At 49.0% G+C, this 27,995-nt stretch overlaps 1 protein-coding gene across 3 annotated transcripts in view; it reads right to left on the bottom strand.

Moving 5' to 3' along the window:
- Positions 1–5: 5 nt before the first annotated feature.
- The window catches only part of RAD54L2 (RAD54 like 2), a 68,942-nt gene continuing 40,952 nt past the window's right edge, over positions 6–27,995 (bottom strand). For 2 of the 3 annotated variants that reach the window (XM_071439950.1, XM_071439951.1), the window contains 20 exons: positions 21,820–22,018; positions 20,299–20,438; positions 18,607–18,738; positions 17,641–17,873; positions 16,985–17,167; positions 16,576–16,709; positions 15,666–15,862; positions 14,800–15,142; positions 13,346–13,523; positions 12,608–12,859; positions 11,923–12,041; positions 11,501–11,616; positions 10,408–10,507; positions 9,877–10,082; positions 8,468–8,643; positions 7,543–7,739; positions 7,234–7,430; positions 6,674–6,763; positions 6,028–6,120; positions 6–5,822 (listed from right to left, as the gene is read on the bottom strand). In XM_071439950.1, the coding sequence (XP_071296051.1) occupies positions 4,834–5,822; positions 6,028–6,120; positions 6,674–6,763; positions 7,234–7,430; positions 7,543–7,739; positions 8,468–8,643; positions 9,877–10,082; positions 10,408–10,507; positions 11,501–11,616; positions 11,923–12,041; positions 12,608–12,859; positions 13,346–13,523; positions 14,800–15,142; positions 15,666–15,862; positions 16,576–16,709; positions 16,985–17,167; positions 17,641–17,873; positions 18,607–18,738; positions 20,299–20,438; positions 21,820–22,018 (4,274 nt within the window). In that variant the 3' untranslated portion in view covers positions 6–4,833. The remainder of the gene's footprint in view (positions 5,823–6,027; positions 6,121–6,673; positions 6,764–7,233; positions 7,431–7,542; positions 7,740–8,467; positions 8,644–9,876; positions 10,083–10,407; positions 10,508–11,500; positions 11,617–11,922; positions 12,042–12,607; positions 12,860–13,345; positions 13,524–14,799; positions 15,143–15,665; positions 15,863–16,575; positions 16,710–16,984; positions 17,168–17,640; positions 17,874–18,606; positions 18,739–20,298; positions 20,439–21,819; positions 22,019–27,995) is intronic. The other variant, XM_071439953.1, reaches the window with a different exon arrangement.

The following is a 27,995-nucleotide window of genomic DNA, read 5'->3' as shown; positions in this document are numbered from 1 at the left end:
GGCAGTTATACCAACTTACAATTTATTATTTTTTTAAAAAATGACATGAAACACAAGTAAAAATAAATACATCATATAAACAACAAATTGTTCAAAGTCTCTGTTCTGGGAGATCAGGCGAGCACATCCCGTTGGACAGAGAGAAGAGGGAAGCACATGATCATGCGTGGGGCAAACCGACCGACCCGCCCAGTAGCAATACTCTTTCCAACCACAACAAGACAGGCCACAAACTAAGGCGGCAGTAAAAAAAGAAAAGAAAAGGAAAAAAAAAAAAAAGAAAAAGCAACCCAAACCAACAGAAAACCCCAAATGAGACTCAGTGATGGATTCCTTCAGGCTCCCATGGATGTGCCAGACTCCAGCTCCGAGCTGGGCACCATGAAGCAGCACCATGAGGCAGTGGTGGTGGTCCGGGAGGTGGCAGAGATTGCTCTCCCTCACTTGCCCCATTGTCCCTTCACAGGGAGTGCTTGCTCCAAGGTGCAAGGAGCCATCCCTCACTGTAATCTAGCTGGACTATGGTCCCTGTTCAACCTCTGCCCCCCACCCCAGCCCTCCCACACCCATGGTCCTTCCAAGACAGGATCAACAAAATTTGTTCCAGGGTGGCAAGAAATACCAGCTGTGAAGATATTTGCTGCACTTGTCCCTGTTGGCCTGGATGCCACCCCTAAAACAGCAGCAATCCTCACACCTTCAGCCAGAGAGGCTGTGGCTGCCCCATCCCTGGAAATGTCCAAGGCCAGGCTGGACAAGGCTTGGAGCAACCTGGTCGAGTGGAAGGTATCCCTGCCCATGGCAGGGAGGCTGGAACAAGACAATCTTTAAGATCCAGCCCAAACCATTCTATGATTCACTGACATCATTAAGTCAAAATACACATAATTTCTAGTGAAGACCCCATGGAAATCCCACCCTTTGCTTGCCAGAACATTTGCTTTCTCCAAGTAGCTGCACCCAACCACCCCACCCTCCCAGACACTCCAGGACAATGTGCAGCAGATCCTGCCCAACACGGGCCAGGCTGGGCTGTTGCACCTACCCTGCAGACCCCCAGGAAGCCCCAAGAGCCACAGCAGCAGTGGGAGCAACAAGCCCACCAAGCCCAGGGCACAGAGCAGCAGTCACCCCATGCCCATGGCACTGTCCCACAGAAGTACCCAGCCTTCACCCGACTGTCCCCAGGAGAGCAAACCTCCCACCAAAGGCAAGGGCCAAGGGCTGGGTGCCAGTGTAGAGGCCAGCTGACCATTCCCAAGGACCCCACAGATCTGCCCTGGCCTTGGGCTGTGCTCAGATATCTTCTTTACTGTCCAAAACCCTCTGCAGAGAGTCCTGCGCTGCTGTCCTCAGTGTCACCCGCAGCCCCTCTGAGAACCAGCAGCTGCTTCCCATCAGGTCATTTGGAGACAGAAATTCAGCAGCAAAAGAAGAATTTAACCCGTGCAGGGAAAGCCCCTGTTCCAAGCTCAGGAAAACCAAGAGAGAGCCCTCTGCAGTAGAGTCACATGCTGGAGAGGAGAAACCTCTGGGGAGAGCAGATGAGGGAGAAGAGCAGGCCCCAGGGGAGGGGAGTTTTAGAGCTTAGAGAGCTCCTCCCACTGGGGATAACCCACACCCCCCTGTGGCTTCTGTGGGGCAGAGGAAATCCTTCCCATGGCACCATGGGCGAGGAGGTGCCTTGGAGCAGCCCCAGCCACTGCCAGCTCCCATGGCAGCCCTGTGGTCAGGGCATCTCTGTGACCATCTCAGCCGAGGCTCTGCCAGGGCCCATCCCTTCCCTCAGGGGCCCCAGGGCTGGTGGCTGGGGCTGCCCTGGGGCACTTGCTGTGCAGGGCCCCTGCACTGCAGCTGCCTGGGCTGTGCATGTTTGCCAGCAGCGGGTCATGCACAGGGCAGCCACAGCACAGGAGGGTGCCAGGGCTGTGCAGGCCATGGCCGAGCAGGAAGCGGAACAGCCCTCACACCTTGCCCTGGTGCTGGGTTAGCAGCCAGCCTGGAGCACATCCTGCACCCTATGGCAGCGGAATGGCAGCCATCCTCAGCTCCTACAGCCACACGGCTCAGGCTCTGCTGGGGGACCACTGGAGAACATCAGGTGGCAGCACAGGGATGTGCCAGGGCCTGCTCTGGAAGCCCTGGGTGCTCTCCTGGAGAGGCAAGGAGCAGAGAGGTGTGCAGCCACCAGTACCACATCCAACCATGGTGCTGACTGCCCCCAGCCACATCTTCACACCTTGTCCCGGCACAGGCCCCATTCAGAGATGACGTGGGAGGGTCCCTCGGATGAGCCCCATGACCCTGACCCCCACAGGAAGGGCTGGGGTGGCTGCAGAGCTCTGGGGGTCTGCTCATGTTCCCACCTCCCACACGTGCCCGCAGGTCTCAACACTTGCTACTCTTGACAAGGAAAGCCCTTGCCTAGGTCCATTCCCCAAATCCACAGGAAAACTGACAGCCTCACAGGGATGCAACGGACATCTGGGCAAGCTGGTCATACAATCAGTGTCACAGGGTAGTGCATGAAGTGGACACACAGAGCACAGGAGGGCATGACTCACAGATGCAGCACTGTCAAGTCTTTGGAGAAACTTGCATGAACACCATCAGTTAATTTGCTTTGTTACTTTTGTGGGGGGGTTTGATTTTTATTTCCATGGTGCATCCAAAGACAAGTTGTCCAGCAGTTTGCTCAGAACCCCTCGGTTTTCAACTCCTAGGATATGTTAAAGAAGAAAGCACTATTTTAATGTTTGTTTTTTTAAAAAAATAATTAAAATAATTTGCATAGCTAAACTGTTGATCTAAGGCTTCTATGAATGGTGTGGTTATGTTTGACAGACAATGTCCATTAAACAGAGAAAGACACTAGGAAAGCCCCATAACATTTTTTATTGTGTTTCCGTAACACACGCGTGCACACACAACCCTCTCTCTAAGGAAGGGAGGTCCCCATCTTCCAGCACCCCTTTGGTGGAGGATGTCAGGACATCCTGCCCTTTCCTACACCTAGTTGGTCCCAGCAAGCACCAGTGACTGCAGCCTCCGTGGCCTAGGGGCCCCCTACAGGCTACCACCAGCTCCAGGGCCATCCAAGGCAGGCGAGCACAGCTCCTGCATGGCGATACCCAGATGTGACACGGAAGCTCCTGCATTTCACGTGTCCGTCCCAGTGTGGTCACACACACACATGCTCCAAGTCCAGCTGCACCTGGGTATCCCAGCCTCTCCCTAGGAGCCCTGGCCCTAAGAAGCAGCTGGGATGCTGGCTGGCAGGGCTAGGACCAGGCTCTGCACTCCCTGCGTGGGGAAAGGCACCGCCCCAGCAAGAGCTCTGTTTTCCCAGCTCCACACACCTCACAGCTCTCCTTCTTCTCACTGGGAATGAGCACAGGAGGCTTCCACATGTGCTCCTCCACCTGCCCCATGACAAGAGGATTCCATCTTCCCCCTCCAGCTGCTCAGCATCCAGAGCAGCTCCTGCTCTGGCAGAATGTCCTGTGTTGGAATGCTCTGGCAGAATGTGTTGGAACACATCCAACCGGTGCCACCCAGGTCAGCCACAGGCCACCTCCACAGTAGGCCCTGCTCCTAGGCTAGGCTTTGGTCAACCATCTGCTTCTGTCCCCACACAGACAACCCAACAAGCGACCACTGCATGATGGAGGCCAGCTTTTTATTTTTTTAATATGGAAATTAATTTAAAAGTAGAAAGAAAGATTCCCCCAGACAATAAATATTATGCCTTCATGAAATAAATTAATGTAGAGATTCTGTGCAGGGGAAAGTCTCTCCAGTCACAGATTCAACAGCAACTGGCACTGGTCCAGCATCCCCTCCCAACCTTCTCCACTGCCTGGTGCTGTTCAGAAGCAGCAGCGAGCCCACCCACCCCTGGATCTGGTGGGCCACAGCAGGATGAGACGTAGCCTTCACATAGCCTGGCAGGATACAGGGAAGTCAGCAGGATTCCCCTCTGATGGCCACCAAGACATGTGGCATTGCTGCACTCCACTCATCTGGCCTAGCACATAGAGGTGGCATCAGACTCACAGGGCCAACCTACCTTGGATGGGGCCCTCCAGAAGGGCTTGGGGGAGCCCCCCACCAGAGCCCTGGCACAGCAGCCTGCCTGGAGCCCTCCACTCACACTAGTCTCATGTGAATTTGAAGAGGGTGACAAATTGTGGGGTATTTTCTTTTTTTTTTATATTTTTTTCTTTTCTTTCTTCTTTTATTTGACATCAATCCCCTCCCTCCCTGCCCCAACATACACAATGTAGATGCCTCCCCACTCCCTCCCCATTAAAAACACTTTGTCCCCAGCAAAGGTGGAGTCTGGTGGAGTCACCCCCGGCCCACCCCTCTCGCAGTGAGAGAAGTTCACAGATAAGGCAGTTCATGTGAGAGGGAGCTCGGCCCTGCCAGCAGTCAAGCCTGCACCTCCAGGCCTGAGAAGGGCAGTGACTCACAACACCAAGCCTCCACGGCCAGACAAGACAGAGAACAGAGACAGACAGACAGACAGAGCGTGGGGGGAGGCACTCCTACAGTTTGCATTGCTGCTTCCCTCCTCCCCGGCTCTTGCTCCCCCAGCTCTCAAAGGTCCACTCTATCCCTCTCCCATCTCCCAGCCCCTAATACAATTCTTATCCTTGACAGCTAAAAAACAACAAAACCAAACGAAAAGAACAAAACCACCCCCACGCCACACCCTTCGCATCCTTCTCCACCCACTGCCGTGGCCCAGAGGGAAAATCCTGACTCCCAAAAAGGTCCTGCAACTTTTGCCTCCTGGCAGAGCTGAGACCGAGCAGGAGCTGGGCCTTTTTATTTCCCTGTGATCTCTATGACATCGTCGTCTTTGTCCTCGTCATTAGAGCTGCATCCCACCTCTGGGACCTCCTGGGGTTCAAACTGAGGCACCTGGGACCGAAGGAGACCCCCAGCTGGGTAGCCCGAGTGAGGGGACATGTAGCCAGGGTAGGCAGATGCCATGCTCCTGGGAAGGCTGCTAGGCAAGACGGGGGCTGGGAAAGGAGCGAACATCCTGGGCTCGGGCAGGAGTGACTGCGTGAAGGGAAGCGAGTAATTGGGCAGCACCCCTGCCAGAGAAGGGTTTAGCATGAATGAGGGGACGCTGGCGGTGGCTGAGGTAGCAGCAGAAGAGCTGGCGGTGCCGGCTGTCAGCAGAGGGTCAGTAGTCACAGGGAACACCAGATGAGGGTCTGGGAGTAAATTGGGCAGCTGGTAATAAGAGGAGCCAGTGCCCATGTACAAGGAGTTTCCTGGCTGGGAGGCAAATGGATGGGTTAGGTTGTGGTTTAAAGAGACAGGAGGCATGGTGAACCCACCAGAGACGGGGTACCCGTGTTCGTACGGCTGCGTGGACGATGGCAACTGGCGCTTCTTCTGCTGCCTCCGGGACTGCTCCTCTGGAGCCGACGGTGACGTCGACTTGCGCTTGTTGCCCCGTAAGTCCAACACCGGGTGGGCATCACCGTGCTGGCTGGTGGCTGGCAGGGCCGAGGACACGGAGGGAGCCATGCAGTGACCCCCCAGGCGCTGCTCGGCTCCTCGGGCGGCGGCGCCGGGCGCGGTGTCCGTGCGGGCAGCGTGGCCCTGCAGCGCTGTGCTGCTGGGAGAGCTGTGGCGGGACTCACGCGCGGCCGCCGCCTCTGCGTACTGCTGCAGCTCGCTGATGATCTCGGGGCTGTCGGGGGAGATGGGCCGAGTGAGCTCCTCCGCGCTGGGGAGCTGCGGGGATGAGGCACTGTGTCTGCCATTGCTCGTGGACTCCAGGGAAGAGCTCTGGGAGCCTGCAAACAAGGAGATGGGGCAGGTGAGAAACGCGACCTCAGAGAAAAATCCCGCGGGCCAAGATGCAACAGTGGAAAGGAAGGTGGAAATATCTTGGGGATATGGCAGGGTGAGCTCTAAACACAGACTTGATGGAATGCTGCCCCAGACACTCCAGTAGGAAAGCACATGTGCAAGCCCCACACAGCACCCACAAGCCCCTACCTGAGGCAGCTGTCCGACGGTCTTCATTGCCCTTTGGCTTCCCAGTGGTCCGTATGGCAAAAATCCGACCGTCGCTGGTCCGGATATACGTCCCTGGAACAGAGGCAGGACAACTTCATTCAAAACTTCATTACAATTCCAGTCTCAGTTGAGAACCTGGATCTATGAGCCTGCAAGTTTCCTTGGGCAAGAATAGGACAGCAGTGCTGCATAGGCCCATGAGGGCTTTTAGCCCCTTCCTCACCCTCCTCTTTCACCCTTTCAGCTTTCCTAGACTGGAGATCACCCCCTCCCAGTGTGCTGCCAGTGGGAAATGTGGAACTTCACACTTGAAACAGAGTCTGCTCTGGGAGAACCAGGAAGTGTGTGGCTGCCTCAGGACTTGCAGTGAGTGTTGTGAGAAGGAAGAACTGAGCCACAAAGTTCAACAGTTCCTCTCAGGGACAGAAGCAGCCACAGCTGCAACAGCCAGGCAGCATCAGCACACTCAGAGCATGGGCTGCAACAGAGTCACTGCAAACTCAAGACCTCCTTCCCTTCTTGGTTCTTTTTTTCTCAAGGGATTGATTCATGCCCTTACATAATTTTCTCTGCTAATTAGCACTGGCTAGGACCCTATCCACAAGTCTTAGCAGGACAGAATTACCTTTTGTCCCTCGAATGATGTGGATGCTCTCGCCAGCACTGATTCTAGCTTGTACATCAGTGGATGTATTTGTACCCGGAATCACAATATCTGGCAGTGGGGAAAGAAACAGAATAGTGGCCATTAAAGTACATGTCAGCCACAGCCAGGAGAGGGCAGATGCACCACCAACCCCATTTTTTGCAGTGCAGTTGTCTCTCCTGTGTGCTGTGCTATAAGCAAGCCCTGGGTTTATTTCTAAACAGCACAAGAAGGCAGCAGAGGCTCCAAGAAAGCTAAAGCCATGCTGTCCTGGCACAGCATCTCCAGAACCACCAGCAATAGTACTGCACGTGCTATCCGGGAAAGTTCACTCCCAACAATCCACCAGCCCCATGGCTCTTGTATACCTGCAGGGAAAGTCCTCCAGGCACAGAGGAACCACTCAAATGCAGAGAGACAGTATCTCTGCCTCTGATGCCCATCTGCCCACGGCCTACATGGGCATCTACAACTCACCCTGATTCTCAGTTCACCATGGGCATCCGTGACCCAACCCACTTTGAGCAGTAGCAACTCACCTGTGGTGGTAACAATCTTCTGCACAAAGACACCAGCTCGCTGTAGATAGTTGATAGGAAAGTTGACAGCAGGGTTGGAACTTGAGGTTGATCCTGCACCACCCATGGGGACATGCCGGGGCATCATTGGAATGGGGGTGGACTGAACTGGGCGGACACTTGCCACTGGTTTGTCCTCACCCTTGAGGGCTGGTCGCCTAGTGAGAGAGGAGGGAGGAGAGTGCAGCATCCGCCCCACAGTGATAAGCATCATCTGCCCCTTCATTTCATGGCTACAGTGTGGGGAGAAGGGAAGGGGCAGGTGCTCACCAGTTCCTCTGGCTAAAGGCAGGGATGCTTGTCAGACTCTGGTCACTGGCTGGGTAATACTGTGCGTAGGACGGCCGGGTGTAGGGGACGGATGCTCGCTTTTCCTCCTCATAGCTCTTCTTGGCTGCTTTCTTCTCTGCCTTGGTCAGCTTGTGCTCCTTCCGGTCGATCAGCAGTGACTCGTGCTGAAAAGGCTCCTGCAACCCCACAGCACCGCGGTTCTGGCACCCACACACCACAAGAGGGAACCAGCACACCCCCAACGGCAGCACCTGCTCCTGCCGCAGCCTGTCTCCTTCCCAGGCTGGCAGAGCTCGCCATGGCAAAGCACGAGTGGGGGCACCGCTGTGGATGTGCCCAAGGCTCATCTTGAAGGGTGACAGCCAGCTAATGCCATCACCTGCCCAACCAAGGCCATCACTTAACACGAGCACACAGCAAAAACCAGGAGTTCTGGCCAGGCTAAGAGCACAAGTACAGAGCTCGCCACGATGTCACACAGCCCCCAGAGCCCCACAGCACCTGGCACAGGCCCACTCTGCAGCACCACCCTGCCAGTGACACTCCTGACAGCACAGGCCAGTGCTGCCTGTCCCAGCTTTGGTTTAAAGTCACCCTAGGAGAAGAGCTGGCAGCAAGCTGTGATATTCCACTGCCACCTTCACACCCAGCACAAAGTTGAAGAAAGGGGTGCCTGACAACCTGCCCCCAAACCTGTACAGGAAAGAGGTATTTCTAGATGAGAGGAAAATATCACAGGGAAGGGCAGGGATCTTTGGGTCCTCTCTAGAGAATTTTCTGCCTATTCCCACCAGCACCTAGGTGCATCCTTCTTGCCACCATGGCCCCATCACACTGCCAGACTCCTCCAGGCCCACTCCTGCCTGTGCAGGGCAGTGCCAGAAAAGAAACAGGTTAGTCTTACCTTGGTGATGAGGTGAGGATACTTGAGACAGGCTAATTGTAGAACAGACTCCTTCATCTTGCTTGGATTGAGGGAGAGCTGAGCAGGGTCAGATTCTTCTTCCACAAAATGCAGCAGGTTCTCCACCTCCCGTCGAGTGAAGTTCAGCACTGGGTTCAGATCATCCACCACCCGATCTGGAAAAGAGAGCAAGGAGTGAACAGACAAGGGAAGAGATCAGCACTGCTTGCCTGTTGCCCTTCCTACACTTCTGTCCTAATACAGCTCCCTCCCTGCAATCTACACAATCCCCAGAAATATTCTGTAAATGTCAGGGCAAGGAGAAAAGTCATCATGTTCAGAGCTGAGCCTGTTTGACCAAGTCAGGCTGACAAGTGCCTGTGTTCCAGACTGCACAGCAAAGCTGTGCAGGTCACCAAGCTCCTGACAAACAGGAACACAAAACTAGTTATGGATAGTGTTCCATCTCACGTTAACAAGGCTGTAAACATACCCATCCTGGGACAGAACTGCTGCCACATCAGTATGTGTTCTCCCACAAATCCCACCAAAAAGGCTCAAATTAATAACTATGTACTAAAGTGGAAAGCTCAGAAAAGCAGCCACATTCCCTCACTCACAAGAGCCTGAATATTTTCCTTGAACATTCCCTCCTGCACAAAGGTCAAATGGGAGCACATGGAGAAAACACCTCTGTCCAGGACTCTCCTGGGAGCCAGGCCAGCTGCCAGGAGACTCTACCTCAAGTGCACAACAGCAAACTGAGCTGATCATGCTGGACTGCTGCCTCTGGAGTTTTGAGCAAAGAAGGACATAGAGCTCTCTTTGGGTCACCACAACCCTCAGCTGCACATTCTATGAGAGCAGCTTGACAACTGGAACAAGCCAGCACAAAAGATACTTATGGTACAAAGGCAGGTCAGAACCACAATGAATTAATTATTCTTGGCACCTAAGCAAGCATTAACAGTCAAAGGTGTCAATATATGCTTTAATTTAGCTATTTTCCCTCTCTTACTGCAGGAAAATGGAGATACAGAGCTATTTAAGTAGTAACACCCAGTTTAAGATGAGCAATATCCAGGCAGAGGGGAAAATAGGATGAGCAACCCCCTGTGTCTCCAGTCTGTTGCAGTAACCAGAAGAGGAGCAGGGGAAGTAAATGGCACAGCAGTGGACTGGGACCACAGCCTTGCTGCAGGATGCTGGCTCTATCACCATGACTTTCTTACGGGATCCCAAGTCACTGCCAACTCAAACATCAAACACAGCCCTGGGACGGTGCCTGTCACCTCTTTGTCTGTTTTTCAACCTTGAAAAAAGAAGTTACAAAACCCACAGAAACAGGACTCACAGGAGCTAAGAGGAGTGAAAGCTGACAGTGGAACGTTGTGTTCATCCACACTCACCTGACATGCCCTGCTTGGAGATCTGGCGGTCATAGATCTTCTTCTCCAGGGTGTAATCAGACACCAGTCTGTAGATGTGGCACGGCTTCTTCTGCCCGTAGCGGTACACCCGGCACACGGCCTGGGCATCGTGGCATGGGTTCCAGGAGGCATCAAACACCACCACTCTGTTTGCTCCAATGAGGTTCACACCCAAACACCCAGCACTGGAAAATTAAGGCAAATTTCAAACTGCTGTCCTGGTCAATTTTCAAAACTTCCAGGCAGGGACAACCATCACAGCCAACAATCCATAAAGGGTCTATGGAAAGTTTCCTCTAGTCAAACTTTAAAGCCGTTTGGTTTCCAAGACTATTAAGCTGTTGCAGAGGCCTAAGGCTGAAATCCTACATCCCTAGGGAATTCAGAAGCAGATGGCACTATCATACCATGGAGAGCACATTACAGAAGAAGTTAAGAACTGAAAAGCCACATGCATCCAGAACATCGGTACGAGTCCTCCCCCGTGCCCTTCTGCTGCAGCCAACTCACCGTGTGGACAAAAGGAAGAGCCAAACAGAGGCATTGCTGGGATCATTGAACTGGTTAATCAACCGTTCCCTTTCCGAGGCAGAGGTGCTGCCATCCAGTCCTGACAAAGGAATTAAAGATACATGTAAAAGTTCTGTACGTTTGGGGAATTTCTATCAGAACAAACCCACTTTCCAAACACTGAGCTTTGAAACTGGTTCCAAACCAATTCAAGTTGTACTCCAGGATCTCAACTGGACCACTCTGTACCTGTAATATGCCCAAAAAGGCAGGTGCAATGCAGCCAGCCAGGTTGGGACTTGGTCAACTGAAAGATCAAGTAAACATTACTCAAGCTTGTCAAGGCCAGACCTAGGAGCACTACAACACATCTAGCCCTTTAAGGCTCTGCTTTAGGCAAGGTGGATAGCAAGTAGGAACAAAGGCCTCATGTATGCAGGAAGCTCCAGGAATCAAGAGAAAGCAAAATTGTAAAGGCTTTGGCAAACCCCTAGAAACTAGACCTGAGCACAGAGAGCGCTGGTGTTAAGGAGTGCAGGGGGTGTCATGTCTCTGTTCCTGAGCAGCAGCTTGCTTCTGGCAGCTCTGCAAAAATCAGGAACACCATATCCACCACTCTTCTCAGTCCTGGCCTGCAAAGTAGCCACACAAAGCAACAACCCACACCAGAAAAAGATTTAAAGCTGGGGAATAAGGGAGAGGAATTCACAGCCTTGAGCAAGTGAAAGCATTTCACAGTGATTCTGGCTTTGGAAGCAAGATCTAGCAAATACCCAACAGGAAGCAAAAACTATCTTTTGCAACTTAAAAAAAGCAGTAGTGTGTAAGTGAGATGTCAAAGATGTCTAACATCTTCTAAGTAAGATGTCAAAAGAGGATTTGGAAATTACTGCTTAGCTGCTATCCAACTGACATTGCCTTCCAAAACAACTAAAGTAAGAAGTCTGAAAGAGGTTCATCAGAAGAATGCTTCAGCAGAGCATTTTCACACCCAAAGACAACTAAAAGAAGATAGTGGGCAACTTTCAGGAATTAGTCCTTCATATGATCAAACAGTGTCACAACAAAAGAGAGGAGGACTGGATGCACTCACTGTAGTAGTTGATGTTTCGGACCCAGTTGTGAACTCCTCCATCTGAGCCTGGAGGACTTGGCATCGGTCTCTTTGCCAAAAACTCTTCAATGACAGATAAGGTGGACAAGCTCTGGCTGCAAAACCAAGATCTGTGTTCAGGAAGAAGTCCCCCAGCAGCAGAAGCGGAGTATCAGAACCCTTCCCCAACCATGACAGTGCTGATGGCTGTCAAACCCTGTTTGTGCAGCACACCCCTCACTAGTAAATGTGACAGTGGCAGAAGTTTTATCCACAGATAAAAATCCACATTAATACAACAAAGGAGAAAAAAGGGGAGCTGCCACACCATTCATCCTCTGTAAAAACCTCCTAGTACCAGGGAGGATCCAACTACTCCAGTATTTAATGACTGTAGGATCAGTTGGCGATACTCTGCTTACCTGAAGACCAAGATCTTGTCTCCAAGCTTCACACTTTCCTCAATTAGGTGGAAAAGTAACACCATCTTGGGTGAGTTCTCCAGGACTCCCGTCTGGTAATCACACAGGATGTCTTTGGCCTACCAAGAAACGGGAGACTATTACAGGTGGAGTTGCTCATTCCCTGTTTAGTTCCCTGTCTCAAGGTGAGAGAAATAAATCATGGCAACAAGGTTATTTACATCCAGTTGCTTGAGGTGACCAAGCTACTCCCAACTACTGCTGCTACCTCCCATTCCAGAAGCTCCAAATGACAAACTTCTTCCACGAATGAAGAAGTTCTCGCTGTCCTCTCAACCTCTCATGACTCTTTCATCTCAAGAGCTTTCCTCCATCCTTCTAGATTTACCACCCTCTTATTTAGACCAAACTTCACCCTAACACCTTTATTTAGAATAACAAAGTCCACAGCCTTTTTGGTCAGACGAGAACAATGACATAAGAGTGCTGCCTGCACTTTTACCTCCTGAGAGTCACAAACCCTTCCTAGCACCATGCAGTTCTGCTTATCAAGATGCTCTGTGGTAAAGAGAACATAGGAGAAACCCACAACTCAAACAGAAGAGTCTTCTCTTTGCTCTGCTTCAGAAAACTGTCCAGTCTTTCAGACTCCCTAAATGAAGAGTTTTCCAGCAGTGACACTCACCCACTCATAAGTTACAACCTGATTTGCTCTCTCCTGGAAAGGGTTGAAACCAACACTCTGGAGGAACTTGCTATTAGTAGCTTCTCCAACTGGTGATGCCAAAGCATTGCTTTCTGTTTTAACTTTAATTCCCTGAGGCTGGCAGCGGGAATTACTGCTTGCTGTGCTAAGGTCATCCACATCCAAATCCTGCTCATTTGCCAGATTCTCCTTTTGCAGAGCTTCATACAACACATCTGGATGGTTCCAGATCTGAAGGGATAAAGAAAGGAAGTGGTTAGACCTGCACCGGTCTGATGCTTGCCAATGATTGTTACCTGAAAGCTCCGAGAGCTATTCAAAGAAAAGAACTAATACTTCTTCTGGCTCTCATATGTTTAAATGTGTCCAATTGTTTCCTTGAGAACAAACCAGGAGGTCACTGTGCACCCCACACAGCAGAAAGGCAGAGAAAGCTGCCTGATTGCACTAAGCAGGTACAGTTATGCAGTTTAAGGTATCAGCCCAGATTGTTTCAGCTGATGCCAGCAGGTTTCTTGAACAGTTTGAAAGAGACATTTAACATCCCTGCATCCCAGTTCTGAAAACAAAGATAACAATACTGTTGAACCACTGCAGAGCACTCTGGGTAGAGATGATGTCCCTGGCCAACCACACTTTTACCTCCTCTTTTGACTTATATTCCCCTTTCCCCATTTCAGATTAGAATCTTTCTTTACATCTTCTGTCAAAACATACCTTACAACAGACACAGAAAGCTTTGAGTGGGTTCAGCCCCAGCCAGCCACTGTTGCCAGCATCCCGGAACCGGTTCATGAACTCCGTGTAAAGGGCCCGCTGGATCTTGGACAGACGTACCAGAATGACGTGCTCTTCCTTAGATGGGAGCTGAACCTTCAGCACGTTGTGGCCTCGCCTGTGGAGGAAATAAGAAGAGTGAGATAAATACAGGGGAAGGGAATTTCCCATTAGGATCTCCCTGGGGCTGCCTGTAGGGAAAGATTTTGACTTCTTGCCCACCCAGCTGCAGGAAGAAGGACCTCTAAATTGTATGTTTCTCTAATGCATGACACTTCTGAGACACTCTCCCTGTAGCCAAATACCGATTGTAAACACAATTACAAAGATCTCAAACATTACAATCTTCTAGCACAGGTCACAGAGTTAAGAGGGTGATGAAAGTCCTGTTTTCCATGGTAGCTGAAAACCAGAAATAAGACATAAAGTCTATTTTCAGCTCTGCTAATGATTAAGACACTCCAGACCAGCATCTCAGAATCCTCATCTGAGAAAAAAATGCTGATTTGTTTCCAGAGTGGTGGAGTCACTGTGACTTTCCTTAACACTTTTACAAAACACTTTCAGGTTCTAAGACAAGGATGTCAAAAAGCACACATCCAAATTGGCTATTAAGCCATCAAAATAAACCTGAGGTCACTCCAGGGCAGCTAGAGGTGTAGTTCTCTGTTATCAGAGTCTGTGGTCTGATAACAAAGCAAACCAACTTTATAGCATGGCCAGCAGGCCAGGGCAGTGGACCTCTCCCAGTACTCAGCATTGGTGAGGCCCCACCTTAAATCTTGGGTTCTGTTTTGGGTCCCTCACTACAAGACAGTGAGGTGCTGGAGCATGTCCAGATTCAGGCAACAGTGCTGGGGAAGGGTCTGGAGCACAAGTCTGATGAGGAACAGCTGAGGGGGTTCAGCCTGCAGTAAAGGAGGCTTTGGGGGAACCTCTCTCTCCACAAGTACCTGGTTATATCCAGGAAGGGAACAGTCTCTTCTCCCACATAACAAGAGGAGAAGACAAATAGCAAGAGAAAATGGGACGAGAGAAAATGGCTTCATATTGTTCCAGGGAGGTTTTGACTGGATATTGGAAAAAATTTCTTCATGGAAAGGGTGGCCAGACATTGGAACAGGCTGTTCAGGGAAGTGGTGGAGTCACCAATCCTGGAGAGATTTAAAAGACTCGTAGGTGTGGCACCTGGGGACAAGCTTTAGTGGTGGCTGTGCTGGGTTAACGGTTGGACTTGATGATCTTACAGGTCTTTTCCAACCTAAACGATTGCATGATTCTATAAGGCATCAAAATTCAGTTGCACTGCACAAACTCAGCAAACAAGCCAGGTAACTTGCGATGAAGGAGCTGTTTGCATGGACTACACCCCTGAGAGCTGCCCTTGGACTCACCGCTGCACGAAGCCCTCGAGCAGGCTGTGCAGGACGTGGCTGCGGTAGCGCATCAGCCGCACGTCCTGGGGGGTGCTGTCGATGCACTGCCCGTTCAGGATGGGCCGCTCAAACATGTTGCTGAACTCCTGCCGCGAGCCCAGGAAGTCAGGCCGGACAAAGTCCACCATGCACCAGTACTCGATGAGGTTGTTCTGCAGGGGGTACCCGGTCAGCACCACCCGCCGGCGCGAGCGGATGTTCTTCAGTGCCTGCGAGGTGCTGGCGTGGCAGTTCTTGATCCGGTGTCCTTCGTCACAAATAACCACGTCTGGGCCAGGGCGAGACAAAGCCTTCTCAATCCCTGAGGACAAGGGACATTAAGTGTTAGAGATGAATAAGACAAAGTTCTGGTTTTATAAGGCCACCAGCTACACAATAGAGGGGTATTTCTGAAAGACAAAAAAGCAGTATCCGTGGGTGCAGAGAGCAAGGCTGATGCAGGAGATAACATTTGACTAGACAGTAGTTCTGATTTAGCAAAATGTGGTAATGAGCAAACACGACTGTCCCTTGATTTCTGTTCAGTGACCTGCATTGCATCAAGTTGGGTGTCTTGCATCAAATCAGAGTGGCAAATCTCACAATGACAAATCCCAGAGTTCAGTGTACTGAATTCCACACTTACTTGGAGCTCTTTCAAGAAATTAAAGACTCATACAAAGCTCAACAACCTTCTGCCTCCAAAGACATAATCCCGCCCAGCAAAGTTCTATCATGTCAGTGATACTAAAAGCAAGTTATAGGTTGTTTCCCTGTGTTGCCACAGCTGACAGCCAGCTGGACAGCAGGGCCACACTCTCCCCTCTTGAGGGCTGACTTCTCACCTTTCAGAAGCTCCTGCTGCCGGTCTTCCTCATCCAAGTCAATAATGACAGGGCCAGTTTGTTTCTTTGTTCTCTTCTTCCTGCCAGTGGCAAAGGACTTCTTCAGTGAGAGGAGACGGTACATCTCATATCCCATCAGCAGCACACCACCTTCTGTCACCCAGTCATTCACCACCTTTGCTCGTGCAGCTGTCGTCCTGCAAAACAACCAAATAAACTCTAAGCTTTACTCCAATATCAGGTTGAATCACTGGATTGGAGTCTGCTGAGAAAAAATACCCATTCAATAGGTATTTTAAAGTATGTTTCTCACATCAAACCAGATGGAGGTTTACAATGAAATTTCTTTAGGAAACAAACAGATACGGGGTGGGGCGGGGGGAGCCTTTTATGTGCCATGGAGCAGGACTGAGAATGACAAATCCTTACAGGAACTGAGGTGTAGAAGTTTGTCATGCACAAAAGCATATAGAACTCAAGAGTTCCCTTTTTATAGAGCTGCTGAGTTTGCCTCTGCAAAAACCATTTGCAGAACAAGTTGCCAATGCAGATGGTTGTAATCTTCCAGTTGTTTATCCTCTGTTGTCTCCTTAAGTGCTCCTGTCCCCCAGGCTTCCTTCCCTTCCAGCCTACTCAGAATTGGTTCAGATCAAGACACTGTCTTTACTCAGCCCACCACAGTACACCAGATCCTGGCCAACAGTAAATACATGGCTGAAGCAGCATCAGCAGATTCAAATATATCCCACCCAGAAGGTGAAGATACCAACAGGTAGGTGTATAGACACAGCTAATGAACCGAGAATTCCCCAGGACCATTGCACTGCCCTGATCCATGCAAGGAAAATGACCCAGGAAGAAGCAGAGGTCCCTGAGCCAAGAGCTCAGAAAAGCTTTTACTGTCACCTACTTGTGTTCATCATTCAGGATGTGGACTTTGAAGGTGCGGGGCTGGACCTCTTTGGAGTTATAATCAGCAGGAAGGTTTTCAGGTGCTGGGAGCCACATGTTGAACTCTGCTAGCCAGTTTTGAAGCGTATTCACCTGGAAAAGTTAGCCATGGAAGAATTAAAAACCCAATTGAGTCACTTGAGATTTTTAAGAGCAGAAATGAGATTAGGGAATGACATCCAGCATGCCCAGATGGAAGCAGCAGCTCACAGCATGCAAATTCAGGAACACAGGGTATGATAGAGGGGTAAGAGCAGCAAGGATGTGATAGAGCTTGATGAGTGATGGGACACTAATCAACCTTCTCTATGCATAGAAAGAAGCAGTGTAGGGAAGCCCCTCAGCCAGCCCTTCATGTGGCTACTTACAGGTACAATGGCAAGAACAGTCTTTGCCTCCGTGTGCCGAAAAAGTACATCCAAGAAAGAGATCACCTGTATGGTCTTGCCCAGGCCCATACTATGTGCTAAAATACACCCAAACCCACTGCTGGTTTTAAATCTCTCCAAGGACTCAACCAAGTTGTCATAAAGGAATCGGATTCCACCAATCTAGGCAGAAAAGTAGAAAAAGTGTTAGAATGGTGCCAGACAAAAAGTCTGAGATGGGTAAGGATTTACAGAGTGCATGAGGACCATGAAAATGTAAAGGGCATGTTTCAAGTTCATTAAACTACTCTAATCTAGGGAAAACAGTATTTTTAGATGTCCATAGAATTTCCTGAGAATTTATCAATAAATCAAAATTAATGTGTAGCCAGAGGATCTGAATTAGGGTTGATTAGTTTGTTTATAAATATTATTTTATTTTTAAAAGTTCATCTAAATATACAAAGGTCTAATAGTAACAGCAGCTGAAGTTATACAGAGCCTTGGCCATTCTCTAGTTCAGTTTTATCATTTGACTGTCCACAACAGTCACCACCACAACCAGATTAGTCACAGGGCTCACCAAAGAAGTTCTTCTGAGACTCCCAGGCAGGCTTGCCTGAATTCATTGCATTTTCAAGGCTAACAAAGCCTACCTGATGAGGTTTCACTGCACGTGCAAGCTGGGGAGCCAGGAAAATGTCCTCCTCATTTGGTGGATGATTGATGTTGACAATGACTTGCCCCAGAGCATCTGACTGATTTAAGGCATCATTCACATGAGAGCCACTGCTCTCTTCACTGCCATCCTCCTCCCCCTCATTGCCAGAGTCACTGCTGTCCACAATTTGGAGGGCATCATCCTCTCCTGAGCTCAGCTCAATCACTTCTGCAAAGTAACCAAAACAGGAGAGAATAAGGACAAAGTTAACTTGACATCAGGGTTTATCATGAATGGAAAAAACCTATCAGGAAATAAGGCTACCTCCAGCTTTTGCAATTCCACCCTGGCCTAATGATGTATGCTGAACAAGCAGACATCATACAGGCATACACCACGCCCCTCAGACCAGCATATGAAAGCTTCCCTGGCTTCCAGATGTTTCAGGGAACATTAACTTGGGCTGATTCAAAGAGAACATGAGAGAATTTCTAGGAGTGTTTTACATTCTCTTCCATATGTCTTCTTAATTCCCAAGCCCAGACATGAATTTTATTGATTGATATAATGTCTAAGGATCACCAAGGAGTCCAGATGAATCCATTTGGGACAAGGGACACAAAACCACTTCCTGCTGCAGATCTGAATACTTAGATGCTCCTTTTACACACAGCAAATGGTGCCACATGTCCTGTAAGCATTCTTCAGCAATGCACTGGGCAAAATCAAGTGAATTTATAAAGCAGAAATAAACACAAATTCACAAGAGAGCCTAACAGGCCATTTTACAAATGTCATTTTAGGACTCACAGGCCAGAACTGCCCATATAATTGGAAACCAAAAGGCCTACAAAAGTCTGAAGTGATTCACCACTGGAGCATCTGAACAGATGAAAACAGACTTGTGGCAGAATAAACAGCATATTGTGAGAAGAGCAGGCTGAGGCAATTGGTCACTTACCATCCTTAATGCTATTTTTTCCTTTAGTATCATCTTCACTGCCACTGCTGGTACTGTCGAGGCAGATCACTTCCTCAGCCAGGACCTGAGGGGGGAGCTGGGTCGCCTCTGCTGTTCTGAAAACTATGTCCTCTACAAACATAAATTACAAACAATAAGTAATTCATAATAATGGGGAAGGAGACAAAACTGTTCAGAAACCAGACAGTATTTCCTTCCACTTTAGCTCCAATAACTTAGTCCTGGAATTTTCCATAACAGACTCTCACTGTCTACAATCCTGCTATGACTCAGCTTCCTGGGTCACAATCTCCTCCATTCTCAATATGCTGAAACAATAGCCCATTGCTGATGGCACCCTCTGTTTCATGCCCTGACTGGGGCACACTGACCATGCAACATGCTAAAGCCCTTTGTTTCTCTTTTTTTGGTCTCAGTAAAAGCTGTGTTTCATCCAGCAGAGAGAGTAGAAAACTGCTGAAGGGATAATAACTGCTCTTTGTTAGTAGGGACACTGTAATAATTACATCCCACATATCATAAACAACTTTTGCTGATCAAGAGCATTTGTTTGTATGTTTTTAGTGCTGCCATGTGGAGGAGAGGCTAATGGGGCCAAACAGCATCACTGCAGTGACACAGCAAGCAACGACATTCTTCTGGGGCTGAACCTACTCTGCATAAGCCAAAGTGTTTTAAACAGCTCTTATTCCTTCTCCCACGTGTAAAAGTGTTTTTAACACTTACACATATGGGAAAATATCTATTTCTTCAAGAGGCAAGGCCAACTCAAGAATTCCTTACCCTTGCCCAACATCCAGCTGCACTTCTCTGCCCTTTATACCTTTTGAAGCTGTGCTATAAATTAAATCACCAAAAGGATCCAGATTGAGAAACAATGCAAGGTAACATATTCACCCAAAGACACGAGTGATGCTTAACCATTTATACTGTCTGCAACTCACTGCTTGCCAAACATGCAAGAAGGCCAAGGTTACATCACCAACATATGTGCACCCAGTCTATTGCTCCACTATCCCCAGTACCAGACACCCGTGTTACCAGACCATTCCCAGGACAAACAGGATCTGGCATTTCTGCCAAGCCTGTTGATTTAAGCTCCCATACCAGCTGGAAAGACAAGAGATCTGTTTCAGCATCCCCCTACACACTCTTGATGTGCGTCAAAATATCTTCAACAAACATTACCTGGCACCTTTCACCAAGCAGCCACTGTATCCTTAATAGGAAACAAGGGCAGAAGTGGAACTGCCTACAGTGAACCTACAAGAGGTTTGGAACTGCTGTTCCAAGAGTTTACACTCGAAAGTCCAAGTACAGCATAGAATCACAGAATGTTTGGGGTTGGAAGGACCCTTCAAAGGTCATCTAATCCAACCCCTCCACACTGAACAGGGATATCTTCAACTACATCTGGTTGCTCAAAGCTCAATCCACCCTGACCTTGAATGTTTCCAGGAATGGGGCATTTATCACATCTCTGCATAACCTGTGCCAGTGTTTCAGCACCCTCATTGTAAAGCATTTCTTCCTTGTATCTAGCCTGAATCTACCTTCCTTTAAGTCAAAACCATTACCCCTTGTCCTATCATGGACAAGCATGGCACTACCTTCTTCATTCAGCATCTATCCTTAAAACTCTTGCTTTGGCTGGCATCTCCCAGTGCTTACCAGGAAGAAACTCCAGGGGAACAGTTGGTATAGAGGCTGGGTAATCCTTCCGCTGCTGCTCAAGCCGTTTCCTTCTCTCCAACTCTTCCTGCTGGGCTGCCTTTGTCACGGCTTCCAGTTGGTCCTCACGCAACAGCTTTCTGAACACAGGGGCAAATGGGATTTGGTTACCCTCCATTCCTCCCAAAAATATGAACAGCTACACAGCTGCTGCAAAGAGGACTGACAAGCTCCAGGTATTCTGTCAGCCACACAGAGTAGGAACATCATCCCCCAAAAGATATGGGCAAATTCTGCAGCTATTTCAACACTACAGATAAAACTACCATCACTCAAGGAAAAGACAAAAGTTCAACAGAAGCAAAGTAAGGAAAGGAGGAAAGAGGTAAGTGGGCAAGCACATACTTAATCTAGGTTACCAGAGACCAGTTCTTCTGCTTGCAAGGGTGTTTTTTTATTGATACACAGTTTATAAACACAAAATGCACTAAGTCATGCAAAGAAGATATATGGGGAAAAAATGCAACAATTCCCCCACAAAAAATCATCACCCCAATTCTCTGCTGACAGCACTTTGAGGAGCTAGGATCTCTAATGGTTTTAACAATTGTTTCAAGGCATTCCCTCAAGGCACCTTCCCTTTACAGGTAATTTTATTTACTTCCAGAAGTTGCTTTTCCCCTGCTTCAGTGTCACATGGTACTTTTTCCAGAGGAGAGGTGCAGTACAAGCAGTGGTAAAATCTAGCTCGCTCAAACTAGCCTTTAAAACCACTCACCCCACACTTCATGGACATCTCCTTCATCCTAATGAAGTCCCATTTTTCAGGGCCTATTCGATGCTTATTTCTTCAGCTTTAAGAAAACCAATCTGCAAAAGCTTAAATAGGAACCAAAGACCACCAGCACAGGGTATGAGAGCCACTTGCTGCCACAGGGGTTCCTGCTCCATTAGTTCTCCTCTGAGCTTATAAAATTCCCTTGAGCAAAATTTCCTAGTGATTTACCACCTCACAACCTGTCCCAGGATATGTGGTGAATTACACCATCAAACAACTACTGCTTTATAAAATCCAGGTGAAATTGACTTACAGCATTTTAGTTGCTAGTCATAGCATCAGCATTCCTGTCAACAAGTACCCAGGATAGTACAGGAAAGAACTGTATTTTAGGCTGTTTGGAATAGGATTCACCTCAGCAAATATCTGAAACTGGTATTTACTTAATGGTGGTACTGTTTTTCAATTACATCTCTCAAAATACAGCAGCAATTACACAATTTTATATATTCCATAACCAAATATTCACTCTTCTGAAATACCAAACAAGTCTGCACCCACATGCAGCACTCCAGTCTGAGATCACTCTACTCCCACTGGTGAAATCCTAAGGTTTTGGAAAAGAAAAACCATCTGGTTTGCCAGCAGTGGCACAATGTAGCTCAGAAGCAAAGTGCAGAGATTCTGTTTTCACCACCATATGTGACCCGAGCTCTTTCTGTCCTGCTGCTGCTGCTGCTTACCTTATGTTCCTCCGCATGTGAGACGGTTTCTGAGCCCTCTTCTTTTTGGTGTCCTCAGAGGCCAGGCTCTTGTGCTGGTTCTGCAAGAGTTGCTCTGCCCGCTCGCTCTGAGATGAGGTAGTTGAAGTCGAGCGCTGCCACTCTCCATCCTCCGCATGCTCTGCATGGTCACCGCTGAACACGGCTTCCTGGGGTTGGTCTGCAAGGGGAACAACAAGGCATGGGAACAGCTCTGCCAGCCTGGCCCTTCCATCAGCAATCAGCAGGGCTTGAGCTGAACAGGAACTGACAAGCCCTACTCTCACTCATTTGCAAGCATGTCACTCTGAGGGTCAAAGCTGGGGTCCTTTCTGACAGTCAAAGGGAGCTCAAAAATTTTACAGTGAAGGGTGCATGCCTAGTGAAAGCCAAGACTAACACCCCTCAACACAGCCCAAAAGTGCCCTGACAAGAAAACAAGGCAGATTATTTAGGTCCATGTGGAGCACTTGCTATCCCAAGAGTGTTTTTCCATGAAGGCCTGATAAGCTCTGATTAAAAACAGGAACTTGAATCTCTTCTTTGTTTCACATCATTCAAGTAGGGCAGAAATTTCCATCTATATGACACCTGTGTAACCATCTCCCAAGTCAACAGAACCCAGTATGTAAAAGGTTATCTGGTTCAAACACTGGGTCATGGCTCAGCAGGCAGCTCAGTGGTTTTAGTACCAAGCTTCACTCTGATGGTTTAAATGGTAATTTCCAACAAGCTTTTTGTCAAACAAAATGTAAGTGGCAATATTCTTCCTATATTGTAAATCACATGCATTCTTTTTTCTCTTCATTCTCTGATTTTCAGACTTCCATTTGTGCCTGATTCCACTCTTAAAACACAATGTGAAATGACACCTTGTTCTATGTGACACTTGGCTCTTCAACAGGCTGCCAGTGACCAAGCTAATGCTTCCAGAGCAAAGAAAGGAAATGTTTCTGTTCAAAAACTTCCCTTGAAGCAAACTGTTTCTGACAAGCGTTGTAATAGCTTCTTTGAAGCATCTTGTCCCCTTGTGTCAGGCAAAGAGATACCCTGAACTTCATCTTGTAATCAGCTTTCTTGCTTACATTGTGTATCTGAGCTAATGACTGAACTGAAATGACACTTAGACAGAACTTTGAAGGAAAGAAGACATCAGTGCAGAGGAATGTGGCAGATGAAGTAATACAGAACCAACAAGCATCACACTGTGACTCTGAGGGATCTGGAGACAGAGAGCATTTCTTCTCAAAATGCTGGGAGCTTGAAGGATGCTTCAGTACAGCACATTGCACCTACAGCTGTCATGTTGATATGCCCATTAAATTAACCTTATCTCCTGCATCACATCTTAAAATTGAGATGACAAGCAGTAGATTCACACCTTGTTCAAAAGCACCAACTTTGCAAACTTCCTCTCCAGACATCCCACCAGACCCACCCCAGCATTTGCTGCAAGTCTATGTCAGAACAGATTTAGGACTTCAGAGCTCAGCCCACCATGGACCAGTACTGGCAGAGCAGCTCAAGCATTTTCTGTTAATATCTGTCTCTGCAAGCCCTACACATACTGGAAAACCAGGTATCCACAGCTTACAGGATGGAACAGATCCCATGATAAATGCAAGGAGAGTTATTGATACGAAGATTAAGGCAAAGGGGTTCACTGCTACAAGCACAGCAGTTCTCCTACCACAGCCAAGGTCTTGGAGCCCTGTCCTCCCACCATGCCTCCTTAGACTAACAAGCTCAGATATCAAGCATCAGCTCACTTTTAGAGAGAGAACTGTGCTGGGAATAAACCCAGTTTCTCAGGCTTCCCAGACATCAACTCTGCTATTTGAGCAGACACATTTTAGTCAAATTACCTGCAATTCTTCAGCACTGTTTCCTTCCCCCCACCCCTCTTGACTCCTGGTTATATAACTAGATCAAAAGATTGGATGAAATAGGGCAAAGGGAAGCAGGGAGGCTGCACACGTGATCACATGCTCCCGGATGAGTCATTAAACCGGAGACAAACACTGCCATGGTTACACTGCTGCCATCTCACCCTGGGCCCGAGGACCTTGACAAGGCACCAGGGAGCACAAAGCTATGCTTGTTTGGAAAAGGAAGCTCTTCCCTCCCCAAACTCCAGCAACTGCCCACGTCACCTCCTCCAGCAGCCAACCTGCCACCTGCACTGTGCCAGGCAAGGGTGTCTTCAGGACAAGGTTGATAATAGCAAAACCTAAAGGCTCAGGAGCCCAAATTATTATGTCTCCTCTATGTTTACAGATGTGTTCTGCAAGCCCTATGTAGACTCATTCTATTTCTGCATTTTACCTTTTCTTTCCTCTTAATGATATGTAATAGGAGCTCTGGTCAAACCTACACACAGCTGGATCAGATAGAGTTTTTAAAATATAATTCTCATCTGACCAGGAGCCCGAAGCCCAAAATTTGATGATAAATTTGGTCCCGCACTGAGTATAAGCCCTCATCTGCCACAGCCACGTCTGCTCAGGCTGGTGTTTGTCCTGCCAATACAAGTTCTGAGGTGAGGAACACAATCTGTGCCTCAGCCCACATTCCTGACACATATGCATCAAGAGAGCTCTTCCACGCTAGCGACAGCTCCAAACATCTCAGTGATTCAGCTGCAGTGGGATTCAGGGGACAGCCAGCTTCCCAAAGGCTGCTCCTATCCTTGCCACCACCATGAATCAAGCTTTACACAAAGTTTAACTAATACAATGATAAAATCACAAGTCTAACCTTGCAACAGCTCCCACCACACCTGTGGCAGGAGCTGGCAGTTACAAGCAGGAATTGTTTTGCTGCTGCTTTGTATTAAACCCCTGATTATGTGCACAGCCTAAACCTAACCCAGATGAAAAGCACAACTCCCCGCTGCAGTCATGTGGCTGCTCTCCAATTTGGTGAGCTTCAAGCTGTGTAAATGGGACCCACACTGGGACAGAAACACATTTAAAAACAATAACTACACACACTAACACCTATTTTGTATAAGAATGGGTCTGATCTTGGGTTGGAGGGAGTGTGGGAACAGCCTCGTTGAACAGGTCCCATCAGGTAATCAATGGAATAATCCTGCCCTAATTTTGCCAAACTTATATAGACAACAGAAAGGCAATTATGGTTTTGTAACAGGAGCTTGACACACTACTCTGCCATGGTTATACAAGTAGTGTTTTACACAACACAAAAATTCATCAGCCACGTTTGCATGTTGACAACTGTCTGATCATGCTGGAGCTGCTAGGCACTCTAGGAAGACCTGGGCACCTATTCACATTGCCTGCTTGAGAAGAGCATTGCTACCAGCCTGGGGCTGACAACCCAGCACAGCCTTGCACAGCAAGATGAGCCACAGCAGAAAATGCAGGCCCAAGTCTGCCCAGCAGAAGACAGACAGGTGTGGTTGTTGGCAAGGGTGTAAATCCATCCCATGGTTACACACTGTGGGCACCAAGAATCACCTGGTCCACACCAGCTCTGTTTCCATGTTTTGCACTGTCCTGACCAGATCTACAAAGAGGATCTCCCAAAAGAAATGGCAGTAGCATCAATACAGCTACTCCTTCAGGTGGGTTATAGCTCTCTGTCTGAGAAATCCCCAAACAGTTCCCATGGTTACGGACACCTGCACACACCCAGGCACTCTGTCCTGCAAAGTGCCCTGAATGCCAAGAGGGGCACGACTATCCTTTCTTATGCACTTTAGAGGTGTGAAATGTGCCTGCACTTTCAAAACCCAACAGACCTGCTTACAGCATGGCTCTGGTTTGTGCTGCAGGCCAGAGGTTGCCAGTTTTCTTTGCTCAATAAGCAGCAGAAAGCACCACCCCCAGATGTACATACAAACAGGGGGAGGTGTTTGGTTTCTCGACCAACACTTGCATGTCACAGTGTTACAGTTTAGAAGTCTCTGTAAGAGAGTCGTGACTGCTGTGTGTAACGCTGCTTCAGATGCTGCCTCTGTGGTGTGACTGCCAGAGCTGTCCCTAAACACTGCACACAGCTGTGACTCATGATGTGTAAGACAGCAAAAGATCTGTCCTGCAGTCAGGCACCTCCTATTGCAGCCAAGCTCACCTCATTACCTTTCAAACTTCTGTTACAACAGCACAGGACCCAGCCTGGAGAATATTCTCTAGATCCTCAATTCAGCAGTGAATTGCCCTCGACACAGCCTGCTCTGCAAAATGGCTCAGGTTGCTGCAGTGTCATGAAGCAGGGTTGTTTTGAGGTGTGACATTCATGTAACTAACACTGTTTTGACGCCAAGATAAGAGAAAAACAGTGTTATAGCCAATCTCCATGCTCCAAGGCAGCCCTCAGTAAGTCCCAGTCTGTGCATCCACAGTTTGGCTCTAGCAACAGTCAGCACTCCTAGGAATACAGAAATTCCCATTCAGAAGATCTGAGGGTCTCCTACCTGGGGTTGCTGCATAAGAAGATCCAAGAGACCCCTCAGTGGACAAGCTACTGTGTAAGTAGGTGACTTCCTTGCCTGCTCAGTTAGTAGCCAGCTAACAGGGCTAGCTAGAGGTATGTACACCTCCTCCTGGGAGACCAGTTTAATTGCCAGGGTAATTCCAGTGACTCCAGGAAAGACACAGCCCTGAAACCCAGACATCTGTTTATTTCTAAAGTCATTTCACTACAGAAACTCAGGATACCAAATAGGAAAATTTGCTGAGTTTTTGAGCATTATTTCCTACCCTAAGAACAGGGATGTGCATGCCTGGTACAGAATGTAGCTGCATGCAGAGAAGTGAGCAGTTAATTCTTACTTTGGGAGCTTTCTTTTGTCCTGCACAAAGAACAAAAAGCAGTTAAATATTATTGAAGCCTTCTGGGAACTTCTATGCAGTTTGTGGGCAAAAGCCTGTCAGAGACTAGCTAATACTAGCTAGTGCTACTACAGCCGGTACTGAGCTGTCAAAGCAGGAATGGGAGGAGCACTGAGGGATGGCACAAGAAACTCTAATTGCACAGCCCCAGCTGCAGCTCAGTCCCTGACACACTGAACTACAACTGGAGTGCCAAAGGCTGGAGGAGCAACTCTGCAGAGCTAGCCCAGCTACAAAGGCTCTGACAGCCTGGAAGATGCTCTCTGGGTTATGTGATGTTTCCCCAGTGTGCTGGGAGCTGGAGAGGTGAGTAGGTGATGCCAGAGTGAAACTGTACCTGGCTCACGAAGAGCAGCTAACTGCAGCACAGCAATCAACTCAGAGGCTGGCAACAGCCAGAGTCCTCTGGCTCATCCTGTACTCAGATGTGCAATATAAATGAAATATTTTCAAAATATTCTTTGTATGCAACTGGTGCAGCTGTTGCATGGATGCCATGCAAGAAGGGAGAAGTGGTGTCTGCACAGAGCACCTCTCACAGAAGTGGAATTGTGTGAAAACACTTGAGCACCTCAAGGCTGGGCTAGAGGCAGTAATTCCTTGTGAAACCCCTCACATACAGTGTAGGTGAAAGTAAGGGAAAAGCTCAGACTCCCTTCCTCCAGGTTTTACCTGTTGCAACACCCAGGAGAGGCACAAAGACGGCACACATCAACACCTGGCTGCTTCCACCCAAAGCACCGGGAAAGCCACGTTAGGGGGGGTCGGAGCAGGACAGAGCAGGACGCAGCCCCTACGGGCACTCGGGCCTCTCCGCGGCAGCCGCTGTCAGGGCAGCTAATTAGCAACAAGACTTTGTTCTCCTCGGAAAATAATCGGGCTCAGTCTTCGACGGCAGGACGCCCCTCCCAGCCACCAGCGCTTAACAAAGCCCTAATTATGTAAGTATTATATAACGCGGCACACCTGCCCCCCCGCGCCGGCCGCGGCACCCGCGCTGCCCCCGGCACGGCGGACCCCGCGCCCGGCCCTCCCTGGTTTCCAGCAGCTGCCACTGCTGCCGGCACGACAGCCGGGAGCAGCCTTTTGTCCGCCTGTCCGCACAGGACCACGGCTGTGGGAGCTCCGAAGGCAGGCACTGCGCCCCGGCCAAGCGGGCAGCCACGCCGAGAGCCGCGGGACCGGCAGCCCCAGCCCCCGGCCGGCCCCGGCGGAACGCAGCCCACTGACCACAGCAGCGACCGACCGCCGGCACTGCTCCCGCCCGGCTCTGCTGCCGTGCCTGGTGTCCTGCTGAGT

This window comes from Agelaius tricolor, unplaced genomic scaffold (assembly GCF_023055355.1).
Source record: "Agelaius tricolor isolate 1412-34295 unplaced genomic scaffold, bAgeTri1.0.p SCAF_14, whole genome shotgun sequence".
Lineage (NCBI taxonomy): Eukaryota > Metazoa > Chordata > Aves > Passeriformes > Icteridae > Agelaius > Agelaius tricolor.
Note: the sequence above shows the minus strand (reverse complement) of the source record. Positions and strands in the feature narration are given on the sequence as shown.